The sequence below is a fragment of the Oreochromis niloticus genome, linkage group LG18, assembly GCF_001858045.2.
Source record: "Oreochromis niloticus isolate F11D_XX linkage group LG18, O_niloticus_UMD_NMBU, whole genome shotgun sequence".
NCBI lineage: Eukaryota > Metazoa > Chordata > Actinopteri > Cichliformes > Cichlidae > Oreochromis > Oreochromis niloticus.
This window is the reverse complement of record NC_031982.2, coordinates 28,378,469-28,405,626: the sequence shown is the minus strand read 5'-3', so window position 1 is coordinate 28,405,626 and position 27,158 is coordinate 28,378,469. Positions and strand designations below refer to the sequence as shown.

General features: G+C 40.7%; 1 protein-coding gene across 1 annotated transcript; it reads left to right on the top strand.

Annotated features, from left to right (window-relative positions):
* The first annotated feature begins 27 nt into the window (after positions 1-27).
* On the top strand, positions 28-26,728 carry LOC100699390 (enhancer of polycomb homolog 1). The gene is given in 15 exon segments (XM_025900048.1): positions 28-510; positions 11,846-12,005; positions 14,629-14,774; positions 14,973-15,179; positions 15,308-15,456; positions 15,680-15,827; positions 16,107-16,271; positions 17,891-17,980; positions 18,250-18,398; positions 18,557-18,992; positions 21,932-21,937; positions 21,940-22,050; positions 22,230-22,362; positions 23,269-23,641; positions 24,444-26,728. Coding segments are annotated over 15 exon segments (2,499 nt in total). The 5' UTR covers positions 28-357; the 3' UTR covers positions 24,517-26,728.
* The last annotated feature ends 430 nt before the right edge of the window (positions 26,729-27,158 follow it).

Below are 27,158 nucleotides of genomic sequence, written 5' to 3'. Positions count from 1 at the left end.
CCTACCCCCGCAACGCGCAAGCGCTCGGGACCGTGTGGGAATGGTCGGTCCACGAACTGGGGGTTGGACCGCTCCGAGCGAAACAGAGCAAACGAGTTTTAAATGTCCGCCATGTTGTCCATGGCGCACTGAACCAACGGTAGGGAGCGGAGCGTCGGAAAAAAACAGTCCGAGAGAGAGCGACCAAGATCCGGGCCTTCCCCCGGCTCCGTTGGCGACGCCCTAAATACAAGCTACAACCATTCGAACGTTAGAATAGAGACTAACCGCACAGAAACATCCATGAAAGCTCCACTCGGTACCGTTGTGAATATTAGGAGATCGGATAGATTTATATTGCACCTCGAATTGTGAAAAATGAGTAAATTGTCGTTTCGGGCACGGGCGCTGGACGCTTCCAAGCCACTACCCGTCTTCCGTTGTGAGGATTTACCCGACCTACACGAATATGCATCAATTAACCGGGCAGTGCCGCAGATGCCGACGGGGATGGAGAAAGAAGAGGAATCGGTATGCTTTAACCGTTTGAAAATATGAATTTATACGTTTTGTTTCATTTTTACGTGATCACAGGCGTCCCTCTTTTTTTCTGCGCAAGCTTTCACAAAATGGCCGCCAATTTTCTCAGGAGAAACACGACGGTTTTGTGCCGCAAACGGCTCATATACGGGGCTAAGACGGATTTTTGGGCAAAGCGGGGATGCTTTGTGTCGTTATTGGAAAAAATTGTCCGGTTTGACCGGCATATTTGTGCGTGAGGTGATTTTCTGAGTACAAAGGAGTCATGTGACCTGAGCGATTCCGACATTTTGTCTCGTCTGTCAGGACGGGGCCTTGTGTTGGCGTAATTGCAGCAGACCAGGGCAAGGGGGAGCTAGTGATTTCAGATTATGTGGCATCTTTGCTACCAGCAGTCAGAAATGTCAACAAGGCGGCCATGCATTGGAGAAAACACGGCGGTGTTCGTCTTGCATTTACTTGATGTAAATGTTTGCTTGCTGTTTTCCTGCACAGAGCCTTATGTGTCATGAATGCAGCTGCTGGTGCCACATTTTTATGATGATTTCTCCATACGGCGAGCCCGGCTCGTTTATTAGTATGGAAGCTGTGGGTTTGTTATTATATGTTGTTGCAATTAAGTTATTGCATGTGCAGCAGTCACACAGGTAAATAACTTATTGTCACTCTAACCAAGAAGATGCTTCTCTGTAATATGTTAATGCTGTCAATTTTCCAGAGGCGCTGTCACCGGCATCTCTCATTGCAATGTGGTGATATTCAGTTGTGCATAGAAGGAATATTTAAACATCAAAATAAACCAGAAAAGATAGTTTAAATTACCTAAAAGTGCTTGGGTTTATATGTTTAATTAAATTTTTTTGTGTTTCCTGTTACTCCACAGGAAAGCCACTGTGGGATGAGCATCTCTCTGGTTAACGTACATTGATAGTTGACTATCCATATAAGAACATTGTTACTTTTCAAAACTCATGAAAGCTTGCAGATAATTGTTAGAGAAACTTATCTTTCTAGTTTGATGTCCCTGCAAGTAACTTGACAAATTCTGCTTCCTGCTGCATCCCACAGGGCTGTTGTGATTATTTCAAAAATAGGGTGGGGGTGTTTGTAAAGCACATGCACCCTGTGGGATTTCTTTTTCCTGTTCTTCGCTTTTTATGTAATTTACTATACAGCAGTCTGACACAGCAGTGCCCTCATCCTGGGAGTATTAAACAATATATCTGCTTCTCTGAGGAGTCTGCTGTACAGCTTACCCAGCAGTCTTGTCTGATGTTTAAATATAAGGTTGAGTACACGAGGGGGATATCTCTACAGGGATCTGTGTTGGATACTTTTTTTCCTAAATTATTCAAGCAAAGTGTGTTGCAGCCAGTGTTGTGGAGGCTCGGTGTCAGGGGTTCAGTGTGTCAGATGGCACAGCGGGCTGGCAGACCAGCGGCACGTGGCGCTCCAGAGGAGATCAGGGCGGCAGGAAGGAGGAGAGGAGGTGGGGGTTGCTGTCACTTCAAAGTCTGTGCTCTGCTCAGCTGGAGTGCTTGGTTATGTAACAGTCATATTATCATAAGAGGTAGGCCAAGGCCTGCTGCGTGCCAGCCGCTCCGTGTTTGGAGCTGTCTGTTATGAATTCTGCGTCAGACTTGAGATGGAAATGTATTTTGAGTTGTTGTTGTAGTTGCTGCTGCTGGTGTATATTTTTAGCTTTTGTAGGAGCACATATTATTTGTTTTGCCTCCACGCTCATTAATCTGCACAGGGATACGTGGTCCCTTTTTCTTTATTCTCCCTTAGCCATGTGCTTGACCCAGTGAAGGCAAAAACTGGATTTATTTTCTGCAGTCTGAAAGTGTTCAGAGAAAGCATCAGCTTTGCATGTTTCACTTCGGATCGTTTAAGCCAGACTATGCAGTGCTGGTAGTCTGATGCTCTGCTAAACGAGCAGGGAGACGCTGCATAGTATGTTCAGCATAGCCAGATTTTCTCTGGCTCCACGTGGGCCTCTTGGAGGGTAGCTATGCACACAAGTGTGATTGGTCCACATGTAGTTAGGACAATTTGTTACCTGAAATCACCGTTGGATGCACAAAACTTAATTTTAAGCTTGAGTAAATTCAATGCTCATTACAAACAAGTTGTTTAAAAATTCAGTCCTAATTATTTTTCCTCTGGACAGCACCAAAATTATTCAGCTGTGTGGGTGAAAAAAACAACCCTGTTAATTATCCTGACTCAACAAAGCCTAAAAGCCCAATCAGAGGTGACGGGCATCACAGCAGTAACTTATATCAACGTTCTCTGTTAACCCAGGCTTTCTGCTCCAGGCTCTGTGCACACACTCATAAAAGCGAGTGGTTGATGCATCATTTGCTTCTTCTGCACAGTCGGGCACTGTCAAGTGAACAGGTTGTGGAGGTTATAAAGATCAGTCTATAAGAAAAATGACATTAAAGCAGTGTTGCAGAAAATGATTGATATTGTAAATTTATCAAGCAATAGCTTCCCATTTATTGCACCTCCCCTCCTCCTCCTTGTACATTAGAGCTTTGAGACTTTGTACATTTAAACATGAGTGCATCGGGATTGACTCGGCCCCATAGCTCAATGAAAGTGATGTGGAAATCACTCTAGGTTGTAGCCAGTGAAATTATTTCCACAGATTCAATATACTTGGTGATAAATGACCTTGAAATAGACGAAGCATTCGTCTTTGTTTTTTATTAGCTGCATTTCCAGGCGGAAAACATACCAGGTAGCAGGTAGGATCAAGCATTAAAAACATTTTTCCTGCGCCGCTTCCTTCGGTGATGGTGTTCAATGTATGGCTCAACAGCTTAAATGTATACAATTCTGAGCAGAGACTATACCTCCCTAAGAGTATACTGAAAATGAATTAGAAAATCTGGCACATCAGGAAGGTTTTAAACTGAATTATCAACTCTACTTGCTTTGCACCAGCTCGTAACTTCAGCAAAAGTTGAGAGCTGAACTCATGACATTGAGAACTCACAACTTTGCGCTTCCATATCCATCTTTCTGCTCAGCTTGGGCAACAGGGCACCTCGTAATGCTTGTAACCCTGCTTGGCACACGAATAGTCAACGCTTTCAAACGTCGTATCTCTGTCCAACAGGCCGGTCTCTGCGTGTTTGTGTATTTCTGGTAGCGTAGATCCACCAAAGAGCTGTCATTGCTGAAATTCCCTCAGCACGTGTAGCGTGTTTGTTTTGGAGCCAGACACTTTGTCTCGTGTTTACGTTTGGGTGAAAGTGAGGTCAGTGTCTGCAGCCCTGCTGGGAACCCACAGGCATCTGTTTTTGCCTCTTTTCCAGACACGCTTCTTGTACATACACACAGCCACACGCTCTGGCGGGACACCAGGTTTTTTTTTCCTTTTTTTGTTGCTTGTGACCTTGTTGGGTGGGAAAGTGGGGCATGTCACCTGTCCAAAGTCTCTACTGGCTAAAGGATGTCCACTCGATAGCTTCCTGCGTCAGCTGTTTCACTTTCCGTTTGACAGATTGGTTCTGGACGTGTTTGTGCTCCAGGTTCCAGGGAGGGTTTTCAGGCCAGTGAGTTGGCACGTTTGCCAGATGGGTAACAACTCCTGCGGAATTGTTCACTCTGTGACCCATTAATTAAAGAATGAGTGTGTAAACTATACATGTAAAGCAGGTCTGCTCAGTTCAACAGTTCAAGAAAACAGTCAAACAGCGAATGTACAGTTGCTGTGTGCATTTACAGTCCTGGCTTAAAATTGTCATTCAAGGGATGTAAGCATGATCAGTCCATGTACAGTGGCAATGAGTCTGGTTGACAGAAATCTTTGCAGTTTCCTGTTAGTTCTGCCTTTTTCTGTTTGGTTTTCCTCCCTCTCCAGCTGAATTTAAGGGATTTTAACACTAATCACATTGTGAATGAACCAAAACATGGTTTAGATGCTGCTAAAATATGTAGCATAACATTGGTGTGACAATTTTCAGAGCATGGCTAACACTAGCTAGCGGCTTTATTTTAACACTGCACATAACTTGTTTGTCAGCTCCTACAAGCTTTCTTGTCCGTTGGGGACAGTCAACATCTTCAGTCTGCATCTTCCCTGTTTTTTTGTTTTTTGTTTTTAAACTGTTTGTCAACCTAACCCGAGCTCTGTACCTCGGGTAACATGAGCCAGGCAGGAGGTACCAGTCATTTACATCAACTACCCACATTCACAAACCCTCCTCACATCACTAGTTTTCTTTATTAATGTACTTCCAAAGCAGAGCTATATGTTTACTACTAAGTTACTAAGTCTAACACTGTTAGAAAATGGTCTGTCATCATTAGATGTCAACTAACTAGCTAATTCTCTTCTAACTAAACCTTGTAACCCCTCTCTTAATGGATTCCTGAAAATCAAACTTCATAATAACATCTGGGCACAGCCACACTGATCATTTTATTTGAGTAGAAAGAATTTGGATGATCTGTTACTTTTGGTGGGGACTCATTGTAGAGCATTTGGATCTGGGAATGGCTAATGACGTTAGCGTGAACAAGTGAGTTGTTTATCAAAGGGCCAAAAATACTCACAAGATGGATCAATCTCTGTCAAGCAAAGTAAAAAGTACTTTGCCTTAATTATATGCAGGCTGATCTGGCTCATGTGCATAGTAATCCCCGGAAGGTGACTATGCACATTTTATACTGGGTTGGGGGTTGGTAAATTATCACAGCATTATTAACTTATGAGGCTGCATTCAAGTTGCAAAGACTTGGATCGTCTTATAGAGCAGGCTGAATTGGAGCGATTCAAAGGTCTGGACCGAGGCAAATTCACTCCCCATTTCTTTTAATGTGTGAAGCGGGATGGAAAGTTGCTCAGTTAATTGCTTGTTACTTTACAAACTGCCCAACAGAGTTTGAATTGACCAACTGGAGAAAAACCCAGGCTCGTAGCTGCCATTACTTTCCCACCTCTTTTACTCTTGGTGTTGAATATCGTTCTCTCCCACACACGCTGCATAAAACTGCTTTTGTACTGTGGCTAAGCATCCCTCAACAGCCTCTTACCAGACTGTCCCTTGCGGCTGTCCATCATGTTAAGTGGCATTTACAGTGTCGGGGACAGTAGCTGTCAGAGGCGAGACTGGAGAAGGTGGAGGAGGCCACGGCTGGCTCAGCAGACTTGACAGTGATCGATGTGGTCATTTTAGTGGACTATTTCTGGACTCCTCTGTGTATATGAGGAAACGAGTGCAAGTGTGTGTGTACGAGGGCATCGGTTAATGCTCTGTATTCTGACTGTTCATCTCAATCTGAGTTTATTTATTGTCAGGCAAATGACCACAGCCAGGAAAGTAAACAACCACGTTGCTTGATTAGATTTGGCAGGCGATGTGTTTTTGCTCAAGGCTGTTTAGTCGATAAAGTTTTCCCTCATAACGGAAGGACCCGGAAGCAGAGTTGGAATAAGATGGGAACATGGACGTATAGAAGTGCAGAGGGGTGGGGTGGCATATGGTGCATGTTTAAAAGGTATTTGTATGGTTTCATTCATGCAGGTTAGTGCAGATCAGATGAATGACTGGCCTGTAAGACTGATACAAAGGAAATGCACAAATTAATTAGCGATTAAACTAAACTTAAAAAGGTGGAACAAAGAAATAAGGAAACATTAAAATAAACCTAGAACCATTAGAACATGGAAAGTAAAGTAAGGCAGGTATGTCACAAAATAGAATAAGTCCAGCAGTTGAGCTCTAATTGGTCAGTATAATTAGAATAATGCAATGCTAGATAATAAAATTGAAAAACCTAAAGGTACAGTGTGTAAAACCTGACCACTAGATTTTGGTAGATTACAGTACCCTAAATTCTATTTTCTTATCCTGCCCAGTTTTAGCTACAGTGGCTGCTCTAGGATAAACTCTGGCTGCTGTTCATCTGCAGTGGGTTTACCTCAGCTATCAGTATTCTTTGTTTCACATCTATTTACTCTTGAGGAGGCTGTAAAACTTTGTGAAAGGAGTCATGAGTTAAAGAGCCAATGAACAACAATACTGGGGTGAGATGAGGATATCCTGGTCTTTTCTGTCTGCGAGTGCTGCTGTTAGTGAAACTTTGAAGTGGATCTAACACTGGACATGGAGCACTTAACTCTTAAATGATTTGAGAATGTTAATTAAACTGTTTCTCAGAGGGAAAGTGTGATTTTTTTTTTTTTTTTTTTTTTTATTTTTTTTTTAGGATACGCAAGGCTAATACTAGCTGGTGTGATGTTAGCTTATAACCAGCTTGCAACAATATGAGGAATAAACATCAAGTTCTGGACTTCTTTATTATTTTATTTTTTTTTTATTAGAACCGGTTCAGAAGATCTCACTTGAGGTGAGAAGGAAAAGGTGGAAATAAAGTAGAAGAAAGATGTAACAAAGACATGATGAAAATGTTATTTGGGCATATATAGTTTGAAAGAGCTCTTTGTGATCTTCAAATTAAAGATGACTTATAAGGCAAACTATGTTTGTGGTGGCTCTCCAGTCAAATGCATAACAAGATTAGACAGAACAAGTTTGCTAGCAGATGATATTACACACTGTTTATGAGTACATTAGAGGTTATTTAATAGAAATGTTACAGTTTTGATCATTTTTAAAAACTAAAATGGAATGAAACTTTATATTGAAATGCACAAAGTAAATAAGTAATGTCTTTCAAGTATACTCCAGTCAGGTTGGGTTATGTTTGCAGGCTATTAGGAAAGGGGGGGGTCTCTGGCTGAATCTGCATCCTCAGAACAGATCGCAGCACCACATGGCAACGATAAATGTAAAGACAACCGCTCGCCTCGGGTGTACTAAACAGACTGTGCAGGATATTGTCGGGCCCAAAAAGTGCAAATGGTGGTGATGAACACTGCTCTGGGACACCGTAAAGTAGATTTAGGACTGTAGACTGAAAGTTTTGCATATGACAGCACAAACCTATAAATTGAAGGTCAGACTTTGTCAAATTTGCTTTCCTCAGATTTTTTATCTTGTTTGTTGTGACTTGCTGTTTACAGGTATGAGTAATCATTCATTATAATTATATTTATTTAGAATACAAATTTGTTTCTTTAATTGGTAAAAACAGATGTTGATTAAAACCTGTGAAAAAGCAGCCACTGTGGACACTCACTTGAAAATTCACCAAAATTATGTTTTTCATGGAATAAAAATCACCTTAATCTCTGTTTATTTCCACTGGTAGTTTTGACTGGATAGTTCTGAAAAGCATCTCTAAAATAATTAGTTTTGTTATGATGGTTATTCCACATTTTGCAGTCTTGTCTTGTAGATGATTCTCATCGGATTGCTGCATTTTTTTTTATTTTATTTATTTATTTTTAAATAATAAATGACTGCAGACCATATGAGATTGTATAGATTGCCCTCAATGTGGTAGAGCAGTAATGTTTCAAGGTCTCTGTAAGAGTCTGAATAACACTAAAAACTCTGGTGCATTGAAATGGCAAAGCTTGGTGTTGTAAAGAGAAAATTGATCTTTTTTTTGCTTGTTTTGCCTCTTTCAGAATACCAAGTTAAGAAGTTACATTTCTCATGTTAATGTTTCGATCACTTAACTAGTGCACATGTTGCAGGGTCTCTACTTCTGTGTGTCAAGCTTGGTGGTGCATCACACTGATGCTTTTTAACACTGGGAAATGTGTTATATGTCAGCTAAGCTGGATAAATGGGATTTGTTATGCTTTTGAATGGTGGATGCTCATATTAAATATTATATTAGTATATATATTAAGCTAATCTTTGAAGTAATGCAGTTAGCGTATGTGCAGTGTTTTCTACTCTCATCTGCTTCAGCCTATCAGACAAGTTTTGAGGCAGGCATATGACATGATTCTGATAAGGATAAGCATGCTGCACCGAGGTCAAGTATACAATAAATGAGGATTATTTTGAACTCTGACTCAAGCAGAGCTACTCTAGTGGAGTCTTAGAGACCCAAGGGTACATGTTGGGCAGATGGAAGCATGTAAAATGCAAACACATCCGGTGACTAAAGAAGCAGCAGTGGCTCCAGCGTTATCTGCACAGCTGATGTCTTGGGGGGGGGGGGGACTAGGTGTCCAATTGGCTGAGTCTGAATGTGGCCGTTCAGTACTTCCTCCTCAGAATTTGTTTATGGATTATCAGGGTTTTTCATGCAGAGAGGAAGTTTTGGCTTTTACCTCCCAAGAGGCTTGAACCAGAGCTGAAGGACAGTTGTCAGCGTTGGAGTTTCAGTTAGTCAAGCATGAGCGTTTTTCTTCTCAAATGATCAGAACCAAAAACAAGGTTTTAAAATGCATAAAAACAGATAAAATTAATATTAAATAACCTTTTTAAGCCGGGCTCATTTACTCAAATTACTCAAATAAATTGACTTTTATGTAAATGACCCGAATCACAAGCAAATACCAAAAGCTCGTTTAAAGTAGCCCAGCCCTTCATTGTCTTCATAGCCCAGTTGTGAACATTTTTTGTGCAGTCATGTAAAAACAAATGCACTTGTGTTAGCATGTTATCACAGATTTGGTGCATTTATTCCTGACAAACTGTGGTCACCCTCCCAAAGCCCATCTAAGCTAGGAAAAATGTGATTACACAACGGTAACGGACTTATTAGGGATTGTTTTGGCAATAGACAAAGTTCAGTTGCTTTGAATAACGGACCAGTTACTGACTCATTCACTTTATCAACCTTCTCTGGGCATTAATACTCCCCCCCCCCCCCCCCCCCAAACGACTCTTGTGTGTCTGACAGCCGCGGGGAAAACGATAAACACACCCTCTCTCCGGAGAGCTGTTGTACGAGGCCAGCAGCATGCTGCCTTGTTGACGAAATGCCTGCCAGTGGCTTGGTGCCCGGCTCTGGGCCAAAGGCTCTGCAGCTCTGACTCTTCAGACAAACAGCCCGCCAGCAAACCAGTTAGTCAGCCCTGCAGCCTGTCTGCCTGCCTTCCTGCTTTCCTGCTTATTCCCTCAGCAAGCTTGCAATCTTGGCAGCAGTAGGCTTCCATCTCTTATTTACCTGTCATGAGGCAAAAAATGTTAGCCTCCATTTCTGCTCTCAAGATAATGATTGGATCATTTAGCTAAAACTTGTACTTCTAGAGCCAAATGGTCATTTCTTGTTTTTATTAGGATCCAAACTACATATGTGTGTTGTATGTTTGAATTTTTGTTTTCGGTTAAATTTAGTTTGAATTAGTTTCCAGTGTGAGTTTCAGTGTTGATTTTCATTTTAATCTGTGCAGAGCATATTTCTCTAAGTCCAAATTACAATAAAGGCTTGTTAAAGGTAGTTGAGTTGCAGTCAAGTTTGAGAAACAAAAGCACCAAAACAAATCCTTTGTTTTCACATAATGTTTGGCTAGTGATTTAAAGACACACAGGTAATAATAATAATTTAAACTTATTTGGTGACCTGTTTTTTCCTGATGCGTTTCACTTCACTACTAACTGTTGCCAATGTTTTTTAAACTGGCTTCCATCTCTTTTGACTGTATGTGAAACATATATTCATCACTGAATAAAATGTACTCATTCAGTGGCGCTGACATCAAACAAAAAATAAACAGGAAATGTCTTTAGTCTTTGATCAACTTTTCCAACACAGTAAGCGTGAGCAGGCACTGATGCTTATGTTGATACTGAGCTGTGTAGAAGACTAACAGTTAGCTGTGTTCAAGGAGTGTGTTTGTTTTGTCATTTTTGGAGCTTGTGCATGTCATTGGTTTCCTCCTGGAACTCAGTTTGCAGGGTTACAAGTTCTTTACAGTCACCCCAGCTTTCAGCTTTACTAGATATCGCCTGATAGAAGTGTGTTTTAGAATTAAACCAGTTCATTTGGATGTTGGTTGAGTTTTAACCTGTCAGTTCCCAAGTACAAAGACTGTGTGCCAGTAGCTGGGGTTGGCTTACTCTAGTGCATAACCTGCTAGCCAAAACCATACCACACTGAGAATTTCCAGTAATGCCTGCATGCAAGAGAATATTACTGCAGTTGTCCAAATTGATGTGTATTTTTAATGTGGTCCTGGGGTATCTTGATTACAGAAAAATGCAATTATTTTGGTCTGGATACTTTTATTTAAGCAGATTTCCTTGGCCTTACTTTTCCCCTCCATTTGAATCATAAGGGTGAATTAAAATGAACAGAATCTCCAAGTCTGGAAAGTTTGTTTTGGACTTGAGGCAAAAGTAAAAGGACGTGTTTAAAGGGAAAACAAGACAATTATTGCAAGTGATATGGCACAGTGATAGTTTTGATTATCTTGTTTTTACTATTCCCATGAAGACAATGTAATTTCAATTAAAATTTGATTGCACAGCTCTGTGTGTAAAGGATATCACATTTCATTTTAGCCCATTTTCTTTTGTAAGTAATAGACTCACTGGTCGCAAGTTTGTTGTTCAGTATTTTGTTTTGTTGTAGCCCTTTCGTGCTTAGCTTTGAATGAGGTATACAAATAAGTATTTAAAAGTATTTATGGAGGGATCTGTTGGTTAAAATATGCTTGAATGAGATGATCGACTGAAGCTGTTTCCCTTGTATTTGACAATTCTGGACAGGCAAGGTCAGGTTATAATTATGCATATGAGAGTATTACGTGACCATACTATCACTTGACCCATACAAATGTTGATATTTTTAAAATGTAAATAGTCTAATTTCTATGAACAACTTCTGCATGTAAATTCTGTAGGCATTAGATGAGATGTTTAGTTCTTTCCATTTGAGTCGGCCAATCACATTAGGAGTTTGCAAACAGAAGCAGAAATTCATGCCTGAATATCTGCTGGCTATATCAGAAGTTTTAAAGTTAGGTTAAGTATCCCAGAAGCTGGAGCCTGATTAGATGCAATCCACTGAGTATGGATTTCTATTCCATAGTTAATTTAATACTGTGTGTTTGCCTAGCAAGGTACAAGCAAATTAACCCGTTGCCAAATCTTTCACAAAGCATTCTTTCCGCTGATGTCATGAGTTTTGTTTGTTTTATTTTTTTAAATTAACCTAATATTTTATTTTATCATTGTCAAAGCATTCTAAGGATGACGTTTTACAGTTAAAACAAAAAACAAACCTTTAAAATGGCCTTAAACCTAACTCGACATGTCTGTCCTCCAGCTTGGCGATCATATCGGTTGATAGTTGCTTTTAACAATGTTTACAAAGCATCAGCATTGATATTCTGTCTCTTGCCTTCATATCAGCCTGCTGATTTCAAGAAAAGTACTTTGCTAAGTTTTGTTTTGAAGAGGACATCATCCTTACCTCGTCTCCTTGTTTCTTTTAGGAACACCATCTCCAGCGGGCCATCTCGGCACAGCAGGTCTATGGCGAGAAGCGGGACAACATGGTCATCCCAGTACCGGAGGCGGAGAGCAACATCACCTATTACGACTCCCTCTACCCTGGAGACTTCAAGATGCCAAAGCAGCTAATTCACATACAGCGTAAGTGGGCTTCTCTAATGGAAAGTTTGTGATGCAGAAAGCAGAGAAAATGAGTGTGATGTAGCAGATTAGGGGCCCCAGTTGTTTTCATTAGCCTATAATGGCGTTCCCTTCATTTATTTCAAATGTGTTAAATGACACGTGGGGGCTTGCCGAGCAAAAATTATACGCCGCAATGAGTTGAACATTTCACATCAGTGTTACTTGCTTTTCTAATTTGAAAATTGTCACTCATGTTATTAGATTTACTTTCCCCTCAGCTCTGTAGCCGTAGAGTTTTTCCAAGACGCAAGGGGGGAAAGGTGACCTGAACTGACATTTAAATATATCCGATATTGAAAGCAAGCCACTTAATAAAGTAGAAAGTTGGCTGCTACTTAGAGTGTAAAATGATCCCAGCCAATTTAGGTGATTGAGATCTTTTATCATTTTTATTGGCATTACGCTTTGTTTGCTTGAAGTTGTCATGTTTTTCTATAGAACTCGAGATTGCCTGTTCCAGTAGTGAAATTGAAGAAAATTATTTTGCTACATGGCTTCGTTTAGTAACCATGGCTGCGTCACAAGTGGTTTGCTGTGATTATTTCTCAAAAGAAAAGCAATTTGCTGTACCTGAAACATACAGTGTTATCAAATGACATGTTTTGTCTAGTTAGACTAATTTCAAGGTTTTCTCTGAGGCTTGGATGGGTTGTAGAAAAGTAGAAAACCCAGTTTGGATCAGTCTTAGTCTCGAAAGTTTAGTGTTTATACAAAAGTATTTAAAATCCTACAAAAGCACGCCTGCCATTTTCCATGCATATAAAAACCTTTTATATATTTAAGTCAGTTGTGTGCAAAGATGCTGAATGTTAAAATTTTCAAATTAATGGCCCTGGCTGAAAGTGAACTTGTCTTTTTACTCTTCAATAACCATCTAGCCCATCTATTGTTTTAATTGGCATCTCAAGATGAAAGTGAATTGGTGTAATTAAATCTGAAGTGAGGGTTTCATTTTAAAGCTGAAACTGCGAATACTTTGATCTGCACATTTTGTACTGCAGGTATAAGTTCAGTTAGCATAGATGTTTTAATTTGATTTTGTCAGATGCGCCTGCATAAATGCAGCTGGCTGTGAGGTTTCAGGCAAAATAAATGTGGTTATTTGAATGTCTGAGATAAGACTCCTTGGCTTTAGACAAACTACAAGAATGCAAATTTGTTTCAGATTCTGTTGTTAATGAACTCAAAATGACTCCTTTTTTTTTTTTTTTTTTTTTTTGTATTTGTTTTCTTTGTGAAGCTGTGGTGCATTTATGGCCCTCCTGAGAAGCCCAGAATTAGATCAGTAAGATCAAGCTAGGGTATCAACCATGTGGCTTAGCCTGCTAAAGGATTCAGTCCAGACCACTTCAAGGCTTACCAGTGACATCAATAATATTTTTTTCCAGTAACATCCCTGGTAAGGTGATGTTTGAATTGCTACATACTTACCTGGGAAGTTTTTTGGTGGTGGTGGTGTTGTTTTTTGTCAGTCTGGTGACTCAAAACAGGCTAACAATAAACAGACTTCCATGTTTCAATGCAGCTAGCCAAACAAGGAAGAACCACTTACTGCTGTTCTGTAATGGCACAAGATGGTGCTTAACATGTTTAAAAACATTTAACTTTAAGTATTTCTTAAAAGCTTTACAGGCGATGTTAAATCCGTATCTGTTTTTAGGAGCAGGGATCCATGGTGTAACTTAGACTTTATACATGCAGTGTTTCATGTCCACTTTAAGTGGTACACGGGCATCTATCTGCTTTGACTCTCAATTGGTCAGGGCGTTGCTTCGATGCAGGTTTTCAAAGCAGTTTTATGGCCGCCTCAGATTTAAGATAGTTTACAGTCATAAACGCACATTTTGGACCCAAAGCAATGTTTATGGTCACTTATGGTGATTGGTTGATGCCTGCCTCCTGTGCATCAGGGCGGTTCAGATGCCACATCGCTTTAGGGTTGCATCCTGGTAGTGCTTTCTGAATGGAAACTGCTTCGGTGGTACTGATGTTTAAATGGCATATAACAGATTGGCCTAAAATTTGAGGTGGGAAAAGGGAGCAGTAGGCGTAACACACTGTGTCCACACTCTACAACAAAAACCCAGATAATCTTTACTGTTCATTGGTTCCACTCGGTCTCCAGACAGCCCTTCCTTCCAGTTGTCTGAAATGGCAAATCTGGTGTAATTAAGCCTGATAATCATCCAGTGCATCCCCAGCCTTCATGTCCAACAGCTGCTGAACACTCATTTATTCTAGTTAACGCTTTAATTTTGGATTATATATTTTATGCAGCAGGTGTTTTGTTGCTGCTTGGTCCATAATAATAATTGGTTATATTCCCATGTACAAAACTCTCCGATGTCGTTTTATCAAATTGATTCTCTTTTTTTAGCATTAGAATAAACGTTAAACTGTTTGGAATCCAAACAGATGCTGGACTGAATGAGTCCGTGTTACCTGCATCTTGTCTGTATGTTTTAGTGAGACCAAAGCAAGCTGTGTGAACTTGTCCAGAAACAATCTAAATGCTTTGTTTCGTTCCTTGTAGTTAAATAAAAACAAACTTATTTATTTATTTGTTGCCTCCCTCATGCAGCTTTCAGCTTGGACACAGAGCAGCCAGATTACGACCTGGACTCAGATGATGAGGCCTTTGTCAACAAGCTGAAAAAGAAGATGGAGATCAGCTACCTGCAGTTTGAGGAAATGATTGACCGGCTGGAGAAAGGCAGTGGACAGCAGGTTAGAACTGTAAAAAATGTTTTGCAGACAAATTCATATCAGGTTTGTTTCAAAGTGAGATTCACCGGTTAAAGAACTTTTTAAGACTGCATTAGTTGGTAACACTGACTTGAAACCACTGATGGTAGGCAGTGTCAGATTTGTCACCCTCACTGCCCTCTAACGTGATTGTATTTATCTCCTTTGTTGCCCTCGCAGGCTGTGAGTCTTCCTGAGGCCAAACTGCTGCTGAAAGAGGATGATGAGCTCATCAAAGAGGTCTTTGACTACTGGAGCCGCAAGAGGAAAAACAGCAAAGCCAACTCTCTCATCCCCACCGTCAAGCAGGAGAAACGGGACGGCTCAAGCACCAGTGACCCTTACGTGGCCTTCCGACGACGCACTGAGAAGATGCAAACTAGGAAGGTCGGTGCTCCTAATTACTATTGCTAATTTTTAGTTCTGCATTTCTGCAGTCTTATACAATCAGTGTTGCTTTTGGGGATTGTTTGTATTTCTTTTCCCTTTTTTGTAAATTTCGCTTTACATCTTAGAATCGTAAAAACGATGAGGCCTCGTACGAGAAGATGTTGAAGCTTCGCAGAGATCTCAGCCGAGCTGTCACAATCCTGGAAATGATCAAGAGGAGGGAGAAGAGCAAGCGAGAGCTGCTGCACCTCACACTGGAGATTTTTGAGAAGAGGTAAGCCAGCCTCCACGTTGCACCCACAGGATGTTGCTACATAAGTTAAAGCATCTTCATAGCAGATTCTTATTCACTTGTTACTACATTTTTATTTATTTATTTTTTTTCCCCCCCATCCATTGGTGTACTTTGGGGTTAAAATGTGGACTTGTGCCAATTTAAATGACTTTGAAATGCCTCAGCTTTAGATTTATGAAGTTATCCTCTCGTTTTCATGCAGAAATGTCATGTCAGACTTTGGTGGTGAGGTTATGGCGGAAGTTCTGGCTGAAAGGGCACTGGTGAGGCCACAAATCATCCCCCTGGTCCCACTCACCAACCAGTACCGACATCAGGACCATATGGACCTCAAGGACTACAAGTCTAAGGTGAGCCTGTAGGAAAAATTAGTCTTACAAAAAAAGGGGAAAAAAAACATCTGATGAATTAGTTAAAGTTGCTTATATCAGGGTCAGTGGCATTGTTGCAGGTCGTGTTTTTAAACCACTGGCCTGCTTAAAGTGCAACCAAGAAAGAAAAGTGAAAATGGTGGTATGAAAAGTTAATATAATAAATATTTTAAGATGAATACTGCGCAAGATAAAAGGTCCCTAAAGGTGTACTTTAAAGCTCCTGTGCAGTGTCATTAAGTTTGGCCCCTCTTGTAGCCTGAGAAGACAGAAGTTCCCCGGCAGAAGAGGAAGTATGAGAAGAAGCCGAAGGTGCTGCCACCATCATCAGGCACACCCCACCATACAGGTCCGGTTGTCTTCAACGCCAAGGACCTAAACCAGTACGACTTCCCCAGCTCGGATGATGAGCCCTTTTCCCAGGTACCTGCACGCTTAAGCAAATGCGCTCATTCATGTAAAGCCAAGCATGTTACGCAGATCAAGCTCCAGATTTTTTTCCTCCTTTGTTGTATGCTTTCAGAGGAATTCATTGCACAACATCTTTTTTTCCTCTAGTTTGACTTTTTGCATGTTGCTATTGGGTTATTTCCAGTTTATGTGGTTTTGAAATGGTATGGGGTTTTGGTTTTTTTTGTTTTTGTTTTTGTTTTTTAAACAAAATGGCAGCAGCTGGTATGCTGCGATAAGGTTCATTAGCTACAAAGCCAAAAGAACTTGCTGAACAGGTAAGGTCTTTACACAGCAGGAAGAATGGGGGGAGGGAAGGCCACCTGTCTGTATTAGGCTTTTTCTTTTTCTTCCTCTACATGAAAACTGATCAGATAACAGAAAATATGTTTTTCTGGCTGCATATTGTTTGGTGCTTAACAGAAAACATTGATGGGGAGTTGTGTAGGTGCAGAACCCAAAGGATGCTAACGAGGGCTATGAATTAAATCAAACATTTATATATTTAGAAATTATTTTTAGGATCTAAACTCAAACTGAGATTTGAATCACTGCCAGGCAATTGCTTCACTGTAGAACCTGCAGGGTCACCGGGGGCTGGAGCCTATTGCTGCTGTCATAGGCACAGCAAGGCTCATTTTATAATCATTGAAAGGGGAGGAAAAAATATCACGGTAAAACTGCATAAAAGCTGTTTCAGTACTCGGTTCAGCTTGAGTGAATCTGGGCTTTAATTTAACAAACAAAAGTCCTTAGGGAATAAAACTTGAAAGGTTTTCAAAAGGATTCTCATTGGCTGCCTGCAGTTCCCTCTCTTTCCAGATCAGTGTCTCTCACCTGGTCCATTTTGGGTAGTGTGTGACAGTTGGCAGCCAGTTTTGTCTTTTTGCTTGCCCTTTGGCTACTGTGTAGGCCTCCTGAGGAGTGGAGGTGTGCTGCCGCCTGGACGCTCTTCATACACGTCTGCACTCGCAGACATGCTGTGACAGAGAAAGTCAAACTCCTCCAAGTCGGAGCCTTGCTTTGTACTAGATGACCTTGTTCTCCTCCGCCTTCACTTTATTTTTTCCATTTGTTTTTCATTTTAAAGTTTGAGGAAGTAGTCAGTGAAAAGATGTTAAATTTTGCCCAAAACAACTGTAATCCAGCAGCCTTGGCTGTGAGACAGAAATAATCCTCCACTCTCTGAAATTGACTCTGACTGTTTTAAAAAAGAAAAACAAAAAAACAACAACGTATTGTTGTTTTGTGCTTTGTTTTTGTTTGTTTTTTTTTTGAATAGTGACAAAAGGACAAAATCTGTCTTCTGTTGCTTAATTATGAAGTACAACACATACTGGAAACTCTGTTCCCTCTTGTCTCTGCAGCCACTTGGCTGGGCACTACAGACTCTTGTCTCCACTTGTGGAGATGAGGAGTGCTACCGCTGCTAAACTCTGCCCTTTGTCTTCAAGAATCTTCTCAAAATTGCCAAACCATGTTTTATTTATTTATTTTTAAATAAAAAAATTAACAAAGGCATCTGACTTCAGTACTATAACTTCTCCTCTTCAGCTGACCTTACACTGACCTCTGACGTCTCTTATCCACAGCTGCACTCAGGCTCATCGGAAGCAGAGGAGGAAAACGACCCAGATGGTGCCTATGCCTTTCGCAGGAAGGCAGGCTGCCAGTACTATGCTGTAAGGAACATAACCTTTTGTTCTTTAGAATACCTTAGTTTGTGTAATGAATAATGAAAATTAATATCATGTGTTTAAAGAAACCCTTACTATGTTGTGAACATAACTTGAACAGTGCTATCCAGTATTAGAGTCAATATATTGGGGCATGTAGTTCACTGATAATATTGCAGCTTGAGTCTAAACTGCACAGGTCAGCTGTATTGAACCCAGAGAACTGCAAGAACGAGTGGAAAAGGTGAACTTAAGTGTCCTGTCTGTCTTCGTAGGCTCGTCAAGATCGGGTGGGTAGCTGGCCGTGGTGTGGACAATGGGAGGGTGGTTTGGCAGAAGCTCGCTTTCGCTACAGTCTCACCACACTCACCATGCCACGACGATGCCTGGGCATGTCTCGACGGCGCGTGGGACGAGGCGGCAGGTGAGTTCACTTAATGCAAAGTACTGGCATTTGAATCCAGCTTTACATTCTATGCTCATCTGTCTCATCTGTGTAGATATCTCATGACAACAGAGCAAAATAGCTAAATTTATCACTTTTAGTTGTTAAACCCTTTTCTCCCTCTTTTCTTCTCTCAGGGTGTTGCTGGACAGAGCATACACAGACTTTGACAACATTTTCCATGGATTGGATCCAAACATCCTTGACCTGCCTCTTCCTCAATCTCCTCCTCCTCCTACTCCTACAACTACTTCACGCGCACCGGCCACCGACAAGTTTGCCAGTACCTCAGAAACAAATACCTCAGAAAGAAGTTCCTCCTTCAGTTCCTCTCTTTCCCCATCCTCCCCCACTTCCACGGACCTCAGTCAGATACTGTTGAATATAAAGTCGTGCCGATGGAGGCACTTTAGACCACGGACACTACCACTACATGAGCTGGACAATGCCCACCCTCTATTCAGGAGGCTGAGCCGAAGCCTGAAGCGCCCACTCTCGGCCTCCACCGCCGGGGGCAACCCTTTGGCTCCCAACGTCCAGGGAGGGTTGTCCCTGCACCCACACCCGTTGCTGGTAGGTGGCTTATCTGACTGTAGACAGACACTGTTGATGTGTTCTCTTTGGGCTGTGTTGGTTTCATAACTTTATACCCATGGAGACGGTGAGATACCAGCTAGTTAGTGCTAGATATTGTTAGCTATATAGTGGTTTGTTTGTAATTGGCAGTTTTTCATCAGGCAGTATAAAAGAGAGCTCTCAGTCTGAAAAGTAAAGCGAAGGAAAATGTCCTTTTAATTCCTCTGTGGTTTCAAAGAATTCCACTTGTATAAAACTCCGTTGGAAAACAGCCCTCAGCTGCTTGAGGTCGGAATGCAGTTTTTCTCCCATATTTTTATTTATTGTGGCGGGTTTTGCTGTCAGGGCTGGGCTAGGTATATGTCAGGGCGAACAGGAAGCAAATGCAGACTTATTTCATAAGGTCTGCACAAACGAAATGGTAGTTTTGGCATGTCAGCACTTGAACTAGCTCTCATCCTATTGCATGTTCTGGATAGCCTGGTCCTCAAGTTGAGAGCAGAACAAAGACTGTCCTCCAATTTGCAATCCAAAGCAATGGAGTTGGGAGTAGGCCAGCAGGAAGGTTCTCGTTGCTAATGGGTAAACATTTAAAGTAAGAGAATTTTCAGTAGTATGTCAGTCATGGATGCCGTTCGCTTGGAGAGTTCGAAAAAGTAACGGTGATAGGTGAGTCGCCAGCTGGAAATGAGTGGCTTGTTGAGGACACATGTCCAAGTGTGACCTGAATACCTACCTGAATGTTTGCACCTTTTTATTTCATAGATTTTCATCAGGATTCCTTTGTTTTGTGGCTGTGCTTCAATAGCAAGACCAATGCTAGTTCTGTTAATAATTTCTATATTTATTTATTTATTTATTTTTTTTGTTTATCTAGCACAGCTGTTGCTTTGGGGGTAACACTGTATGAATACAATCTACCTTTCATTCCTTAAGGTGTCAGTTAAAGCTGGATTTGTTAAATGAATTCATGACATGCATGGATTTGACGAAGAGACAAAATCCCACAGGTCCCTGGTGGTTTTACTGTGAGGGCAGTCAGGCGGCAGGTGTCTTAATATCACTACAAGTTGTTTTGATGTGCATGAAAAAACAAGCTGCTTATTGATTTTCCCAGAAAAGGGTTCAATGAGAACCTGAAAGATGGATATAATTAACACAGATCTTTCAAGAAACTCTACTAATATGTATTGTGTATGAGCAAATGTAACAGCTGCACTTGGTGTTTAAGTAGTTGATTTTTGATTAAATTAGATGGTGTTAGATTTCAAGAAATAAACATGACATGCACTCCAGATGGAGGTAATGTCACAGGACGAGCTGTGACTTGGAGATGTACGCAGATCGTGGATCTTATGAAACTGAGAAGTGAAAAGCACACAGGGAATAGATACATCAATAATGCACTGATGCACATAATGCCTGTAAGACATGAGATGAGGACTTGTCAATACAAAAACTAATGAAGAAAAACTTAAGGCCATGTTATCTACAGGTAAACAACTGTGATTCAAATACTAGGTGCATGAAATATCCACCAAAACATGTTCAGGTTTTCTTTGGCTCTACGACACCTAAAAACCCAGTCAGAGATGACTAGTTTCATAAAGGAGTTTGACTCTGAGTCATATTCAACTTACACTAGGTGGAAATTGTTCCGTTTTATTTAATTTGCAATGCCAATCTCAATGATGCCATTAATATCTAACTTAATCAGTTTAAATCTATTAATCAAGTGTCCCGTAGCCGTAGATGTGGATATCACTTCAGATTAAATACTGACTTGAGTTTTGCCACTAATAACATCCTATAAATAGACTAATTTGCTCCAATGCAAATGGACTTGGCAGCTAATTAGGACCAAGTATGAAAACATATTCATGCATTTATTGGGTGCACATTTTATGCTGTTGTGCCTTGGCAGGGCGATATTTGCTGACGTTCATGACATATGGCTCAACTGATTGCATATATAAAGTGGATTCCTACAAAAGTCGATCTGTATTGAAATGCAGTCATACTTTTAGCCTGGTTGAGAGAGCCGCCTGTTACATTAAAAACTGTCTTTTAACTTGCTAACTGTATAACCTTGCTTTGTAGTAAACCTCAGTTGTCAGGCAGGAAATCTGAGAATATATTTTCTGGAGTACCCTGTGTTTACCTGAATATGGCCAAAACTATTTCTTTTCCTACCACACATACTTTGTGAACCAAAGCTGGAATGTTTTATTGTAGTACAAAAGCCACCAGAAATAACCTGAATAGTAAATGGATGTACTCATTACCAAACATTGGTCTGACTTTTCATTAGAATGCATTGCATCACTAAAAACTCACTTGTGCCCATAAGGTGGTAAAAATAATTCAGGAAACCATGTAGTGGTTTTGCTTTGTTCATAGTGAATTGGTTTCTGGTTCGGTCATTCAGTTATTCCTGAGCACAGTTTGCAGTAAGGTCTGCAGCATAACAGTAAAATCCGAGACTGAAGATGCTCCTTCATGACTGAAGTCTTAGGCCTTTGTTGTACTCACTGTTGTTTGCTTCCCTGCTGGCTTATCAAACGAGGCATATTGAGTGGGTGTGAGTTGACAGAGTTGTTGTCTGTGTGTTGCTGTTTGACTCAGACTGTTGGAGCTGCGTACTTTTCTTTCCCAAATATGTTTTTTATTGATCAAAAAGCAGTTGAAAACAAATATTTGACCAAGTTTATATCTTTTTGGAAACTTCCCAAAAAGCAATACATTGCAATACATTAGGCACAATGTGTCATAGACAGTGTATCTGAAAGGCTCCGTATGCATCATGTGGTACTTGTCTTGACCTGGGTTTAAGGTTTAATGCCAACCTGCCACCACTTGGTTCAAATATTCTTTGTGTCAGAAGATCTATTTGTTTTATGATTGTGAGTTTGTAACACTGTTTTTGTTTCTCTCAGCTTTTACAGTTGAACAGTACCAGCAGCATCAGGAGCAGCTGTCCCTGATGCACAAACAGCAGCTGGAGCAGGTCCAGCAACAGCACGCCAACAGCGCCACCACTGCCAACAGCACACAGGTCAGTGTGCATATCAGCTGTCCAGCAGCGGACAGTCATGTCAATTTTTATATACATATATATACATATACATATACATATACATATATATATATATATATATATATATATATATATTTTGATTGATCCCCCCGTAATCTTAGACTCTTGTAAACCTGTTACTCTTGGTCTCCTGGCAGACCCTGGCAAATACATTGGACCAGGCCAGTGCTCAGTTTGCCGCCTCGGCCCTTGTGACCGCCGACCAACTGCTGGCTCTGAAAACCAAGGAGGAGCTAGGACCAGGAGTCAATGGCGTCCTCTCCCCCTCAGGTATAACGGCTTCCCACACAACCACTGGTTTGCCCAATAGCCTCTTAGCTTCGATGGCTCATGTTATAATCACTATTGTTGAATTTAACAAAGGTATAATGATGTTGATGATCCCAGTATTGTTTTTATTGCTTCTAATTCTAGTTATTTGTATGTTAAAAGTAAAACTACATTTATTTATTTTTTCATTTATTTATTTTACAACAGCTCTATTAAAATGAAACGTCCACTTTACCGAATTGTTAAAGTACAGTGACAGTGAAAATACAAAGCAAACAAAGGGACAAAAGTAATCATAGTACTAACGCCCTCAATACTCATCAGCACAAAAGAGCAGATGGCAGCACAATGAAAGGTCAACAAAACCTGCAACACCCCAACGACTGATGCCGCTTCACGGAGGAGTGTTTGCTACGTAACTGAGAAAAGTGACAAAAGGGAATTTTCATTAATCTGGAGATGGAAGCGGATCTGTCCTTCACAGATCAAACTCTGATAATCAGGGACTTTTTCTTTGAATACTGATTTGGTGAAAAGGAAAAAAACTCCTGCTTGTACATGACCTTCCACCACGCAGCGGATTTAAAAATTTTCGTTGTCAAAGTTTTTTAAATTAAAGTTTCTGTTAAGTGAATGAGGGGCTTTGAAACCTGTGTGCACATCTACAGTATCTCATTTTTAAGGATTATCATTCACACTTTGAAGGGAGGGGAAAAAAAGCTGCTTTGAAACTTTGTGTACTCAACTTCAAATTACTGTGCATATTCAGTGCTTCAAATTCATAAGAGGTGCAGGGTTTTAAAACAAATCAAACAACCAAAAAATCAGGTGATAATTAAAACTTCTTCTCCAAATCCTGTTTATTCCAACACCACCCCCCACCCCACCCCACCCCACCCACTTCAGGTGTCTACAAGGGCTTGCACCTCTTGAGCACAGCGTCCCCGTCCCCTGCCACGCCGGCTCCTCCCACTGCTACCACGACACCTGCCTCGCTCCACCCCTGTACCACCAGCTCCACGTCTGCTACCAGTAACAACAATGGCACCACACACCCTGCCAACACAACTACCACTAACGCCACCACTCAGGTCCTGCTGGGAAATAACAACAACAGCCTACGGCTGAGTGTTCCCGCCACCAAGCGCATCCCCACACCCCGGACGCTGAGCACCACCATGTCTACATCCGCCTTAAAGCTCGCCCACGCAGCAGCCGCCAACTGTCAGAAACCCAAGGTCACTACAGCCTCGGCCTCGCCGCTGGACATAGTGCCCAGGTGAGGAAAACTGAAAACACTCTAGGGGTGAAATGATTTTCTAAGGCCGTAGAAAATCACAGGAAAACGTCAACATTACTCCTTTTTAGGAGTCCAGCATGAACCTACTGAGTTACCAGCAGAGTTGGCAGCTCTCAAAGTTTACATGTTCTTGTGAGCTCAGTTTGTAGTTTAGCTGTCCAGCTTCCACATTTTTAGTCATTCTGCTGTGTGACAAACTGTTTGTCTGCTTCAGATATATTCCAGGGATGACATGTTAGACTTATTTTCAGACATGGACCAAAAAAGAGACTATACTTTTGTATGTGAAGCATAGGACTGCTTGGTAAAAGGTTTGCCACCTGTGCCATCTTTTCATGTGTCTGGTTTGGGACAGGTTTTCATCAGTGTGAGAGCAGCTGTGCAAGATGATGTCACAGAATTTTTGGGTGTGCGTAGTTAAGATAAAAAACATAGATTGGATGTGTACTGAGATGTTTATGACTGAGCTCAGGACATTACTTCCCTGTCAATGTTTACCTTATAGAGCCAACCTGAAAACGTCTTTTGCGACACCTTTCACCTACATCTTACTCAAAAATAACACGTCTAATCACTATCAAACACTTCTGTGCTTGTATTTTGAAAGGTAGCACATTGTCATTTAGATTTCATTTGTTGCTTTGTAGTTTGTAGAAGCATGAGTAAAAACATTGTTTGGCCTTAAAGCAGGCCTGTTGTGCTTAATTTTAAGACAACTGAAGTAACAGGTTTATGCTAGCCTGTCTGTGCTAACAGTGTGCCTTTCTCCTTTTACCCTCAGGGAGAATCATGAACAAGACAAGCCAGCACTGAACAGTCTAACGGAGAACACAGTGGCCATGGAGGTTACGTAGCCTCTCATACACCGCTCTGAGGAAACGTGACTCCATTGTGTTTTTTTGTTTTTGTTTTTTGTTTTTTTTAAGGTGCTATGCATCATTCGTTAGTCATGAATGCAAGTGGTGGCGGACTGAGCACGGCAAGGCTGGGTTTCCATAGCAACAGTTTGGGACTTAATTGCAATGCTCGTCTCGTACAATTTCTTTTCCCCTCCCCTCCCATTTTTTCCCCCCATTTGTTACTGTTAATAGGAGATCTCTGTAAATTCTTAATATGGCAATTATATGTACAGTACTGCATATTTGTAATACCCCTCTCCCCACCCCTGTTCTTGTATATAACATTACTTGAATACAGAATTGTTCATTTGTGATGTTTTGCACTCGATATTAAAAAAAAAAATCAAAATTAAAAAGAGAAAACGACAAACTGCAACTGGTGCGAGTATGGGGTGTGAAAGTTATACCACAGAAAAATGTATGTCATCACATGCATGGTGCGGAACCTGCTGTTTGATCTATTTATTGTGCCGTGTTTACAGAGGTTTTTTTCCCCCCACATTCATTTAAATTTTTTTTTTTTTTTTTTAATACACTGTATCCTTCATCAGTTCCCTGTGCTGTAGTAAGTGTCTAGGTAGACTTATACAAAAAAGAAGTCCCCACTATTTTTTCTTTTTTTTTTCTTTTTTCTTTTTTTTTTCTTTTTGGATGTTGTGAACATGGCCGGGGGCTCACCTGTTTTTGTTGGATGTTCCCATGTGTCTGTTTAAATCCACGCAGACGTGCGTTCGTTAAAGATTAAGGCGCAGGGCAGTAGAAGATGTGTATTTAGCCCTTTTCAGACGTGATGTGACGCATTCGGCTCAATCAGTCTCTTAAATTGACGGCACTGTCGTTCAGAATTCACTCACACATATCCGGGCGGTGATGGGGGGGAGCTGCTGTGGTTGCCACGTGTACCAAGGACTTATTACATTTGTGGTCATTAGTATTGTGTGAGGTGCAGCCCACACTTCTGAATGTTTATTTGACCAACATCTGAGTCTGTGGGTCCTGCTGACTGTGCTGTACTCACCTGCCCCTTGCACACAAGCCGAGGGCTTTTCTGAATCGGGAGCGGCCAAAATACGTCATAGATAAATGTTTTAATCTCATTACAAATCTAAAAATAAAGATGAAATGTTATTGGTGTTTAACGCAGCTCACAGAGACGCAGGGGAATCGCGCACAGATGCGATCTAGTGCAAGTGACGTGACTTCACGCAATCAGACGATCTAAAGTGGCCCGTGTGCGTCACTGAGACGCCAAGCCAACACGTTCAGATGCCGTCAGATTAATTGAAATGTCTGAAAGGGGCTTTTGTTTGTTTGTAGGCATCAGTTTGTCAGTGGGTAAATCAGTCTCCACAAAGCTCTTCCATACATATATTATTCCTGAGACAAGTAACAAAACAATGGGGATGAAGACTTTCCCAGAAGACTTTGCTGCTTCTGACTTATCTAAGCACTATATATTATAATTATTATTTTTTTTTTTTTAAATTGATGCTGCTTTTGTATGATTTTTGGCCTCTGGTTTCTACCAGATGGCCTTATTTACTTTTAGTTTTCTCTAAAGGATAATCCCCCCTCCCTCCCCTTATCATTTTTTTTTAAAACAAATATTTTTGTATCTCCCTTCTTTATTTTCCCATGAAAGACTTCATTCTTTTGTTACTTGTTCTGACAAAAAAAAGAAACTATAAGGGAGTAATTTAAAAAAAAAAAAAAAAAAAAAAAAAAATGCAGTAACTGACATTATTATCATTCCAGCTTCTGTATAATAAGGAACATGTATCAATTGAGAGAAGAAAAAAAAGAAATGAAACAGTTTTCTCTACTTTTAAAACTCCAGAAGGCTGAAAGGCCATGAACCACAAGTTATCGGGTGCCTTCATTTGGGAAAAAAAGAAAAAAAACTTTTAAAAAAATCAATAAAAAAAAAAATATCACTCTCTTCTGTGAAGAGTTTGGTACTGAACAAGGCTACTTGTAGTTTTTCTTTGTCTGTACCACAATCCCAATGCCCATTCCAATGGCCCAGTTGATTCATGACTTTTTGTTTCCCTTTTGTTTTTGTAAACCCTTCCACCACACACACTCACACACATGGGAAAGACTTAAGAATCCTCTTGAATTGTCACAAAATGAAATAAAAATCCAGGGCATTATGTGTTTCGACCAACATGTCTCCTTTGTTTTTGTTACTTTTCTGGTTTCGGTGCGTCTTTGTGTGAAGAAGCTTCAGTTTAGGAGCCAAATTTGATCTCAGGTGGGCCGAACAAGACAAACTCTGTAATCCTCCTACGTGTGAACATTTAATGAACCGTCCAAATTCCTCATGCAAGCTAGATGAACACCCTGAGAGAAGGAACTAAAGAGCAACATGACTTTTTCGACACGACTTAAACTAGTGTAGATTCAGTGATTTTAAAAGTGTGGGCTGTGAAACTGTTGCAGGTGGGCCGCAAGAACTGATTTGTATTATTTACTTTGAAACAACTTTTTATAACTGCTAGATGTTTTACTTAAATTCGTATGTTTGCCAACAGACTGCAGAAGTTGCTGGGGGCATTCATCATCCCTAAACGCACCGCGTGGTAGTGGTGAAGTTA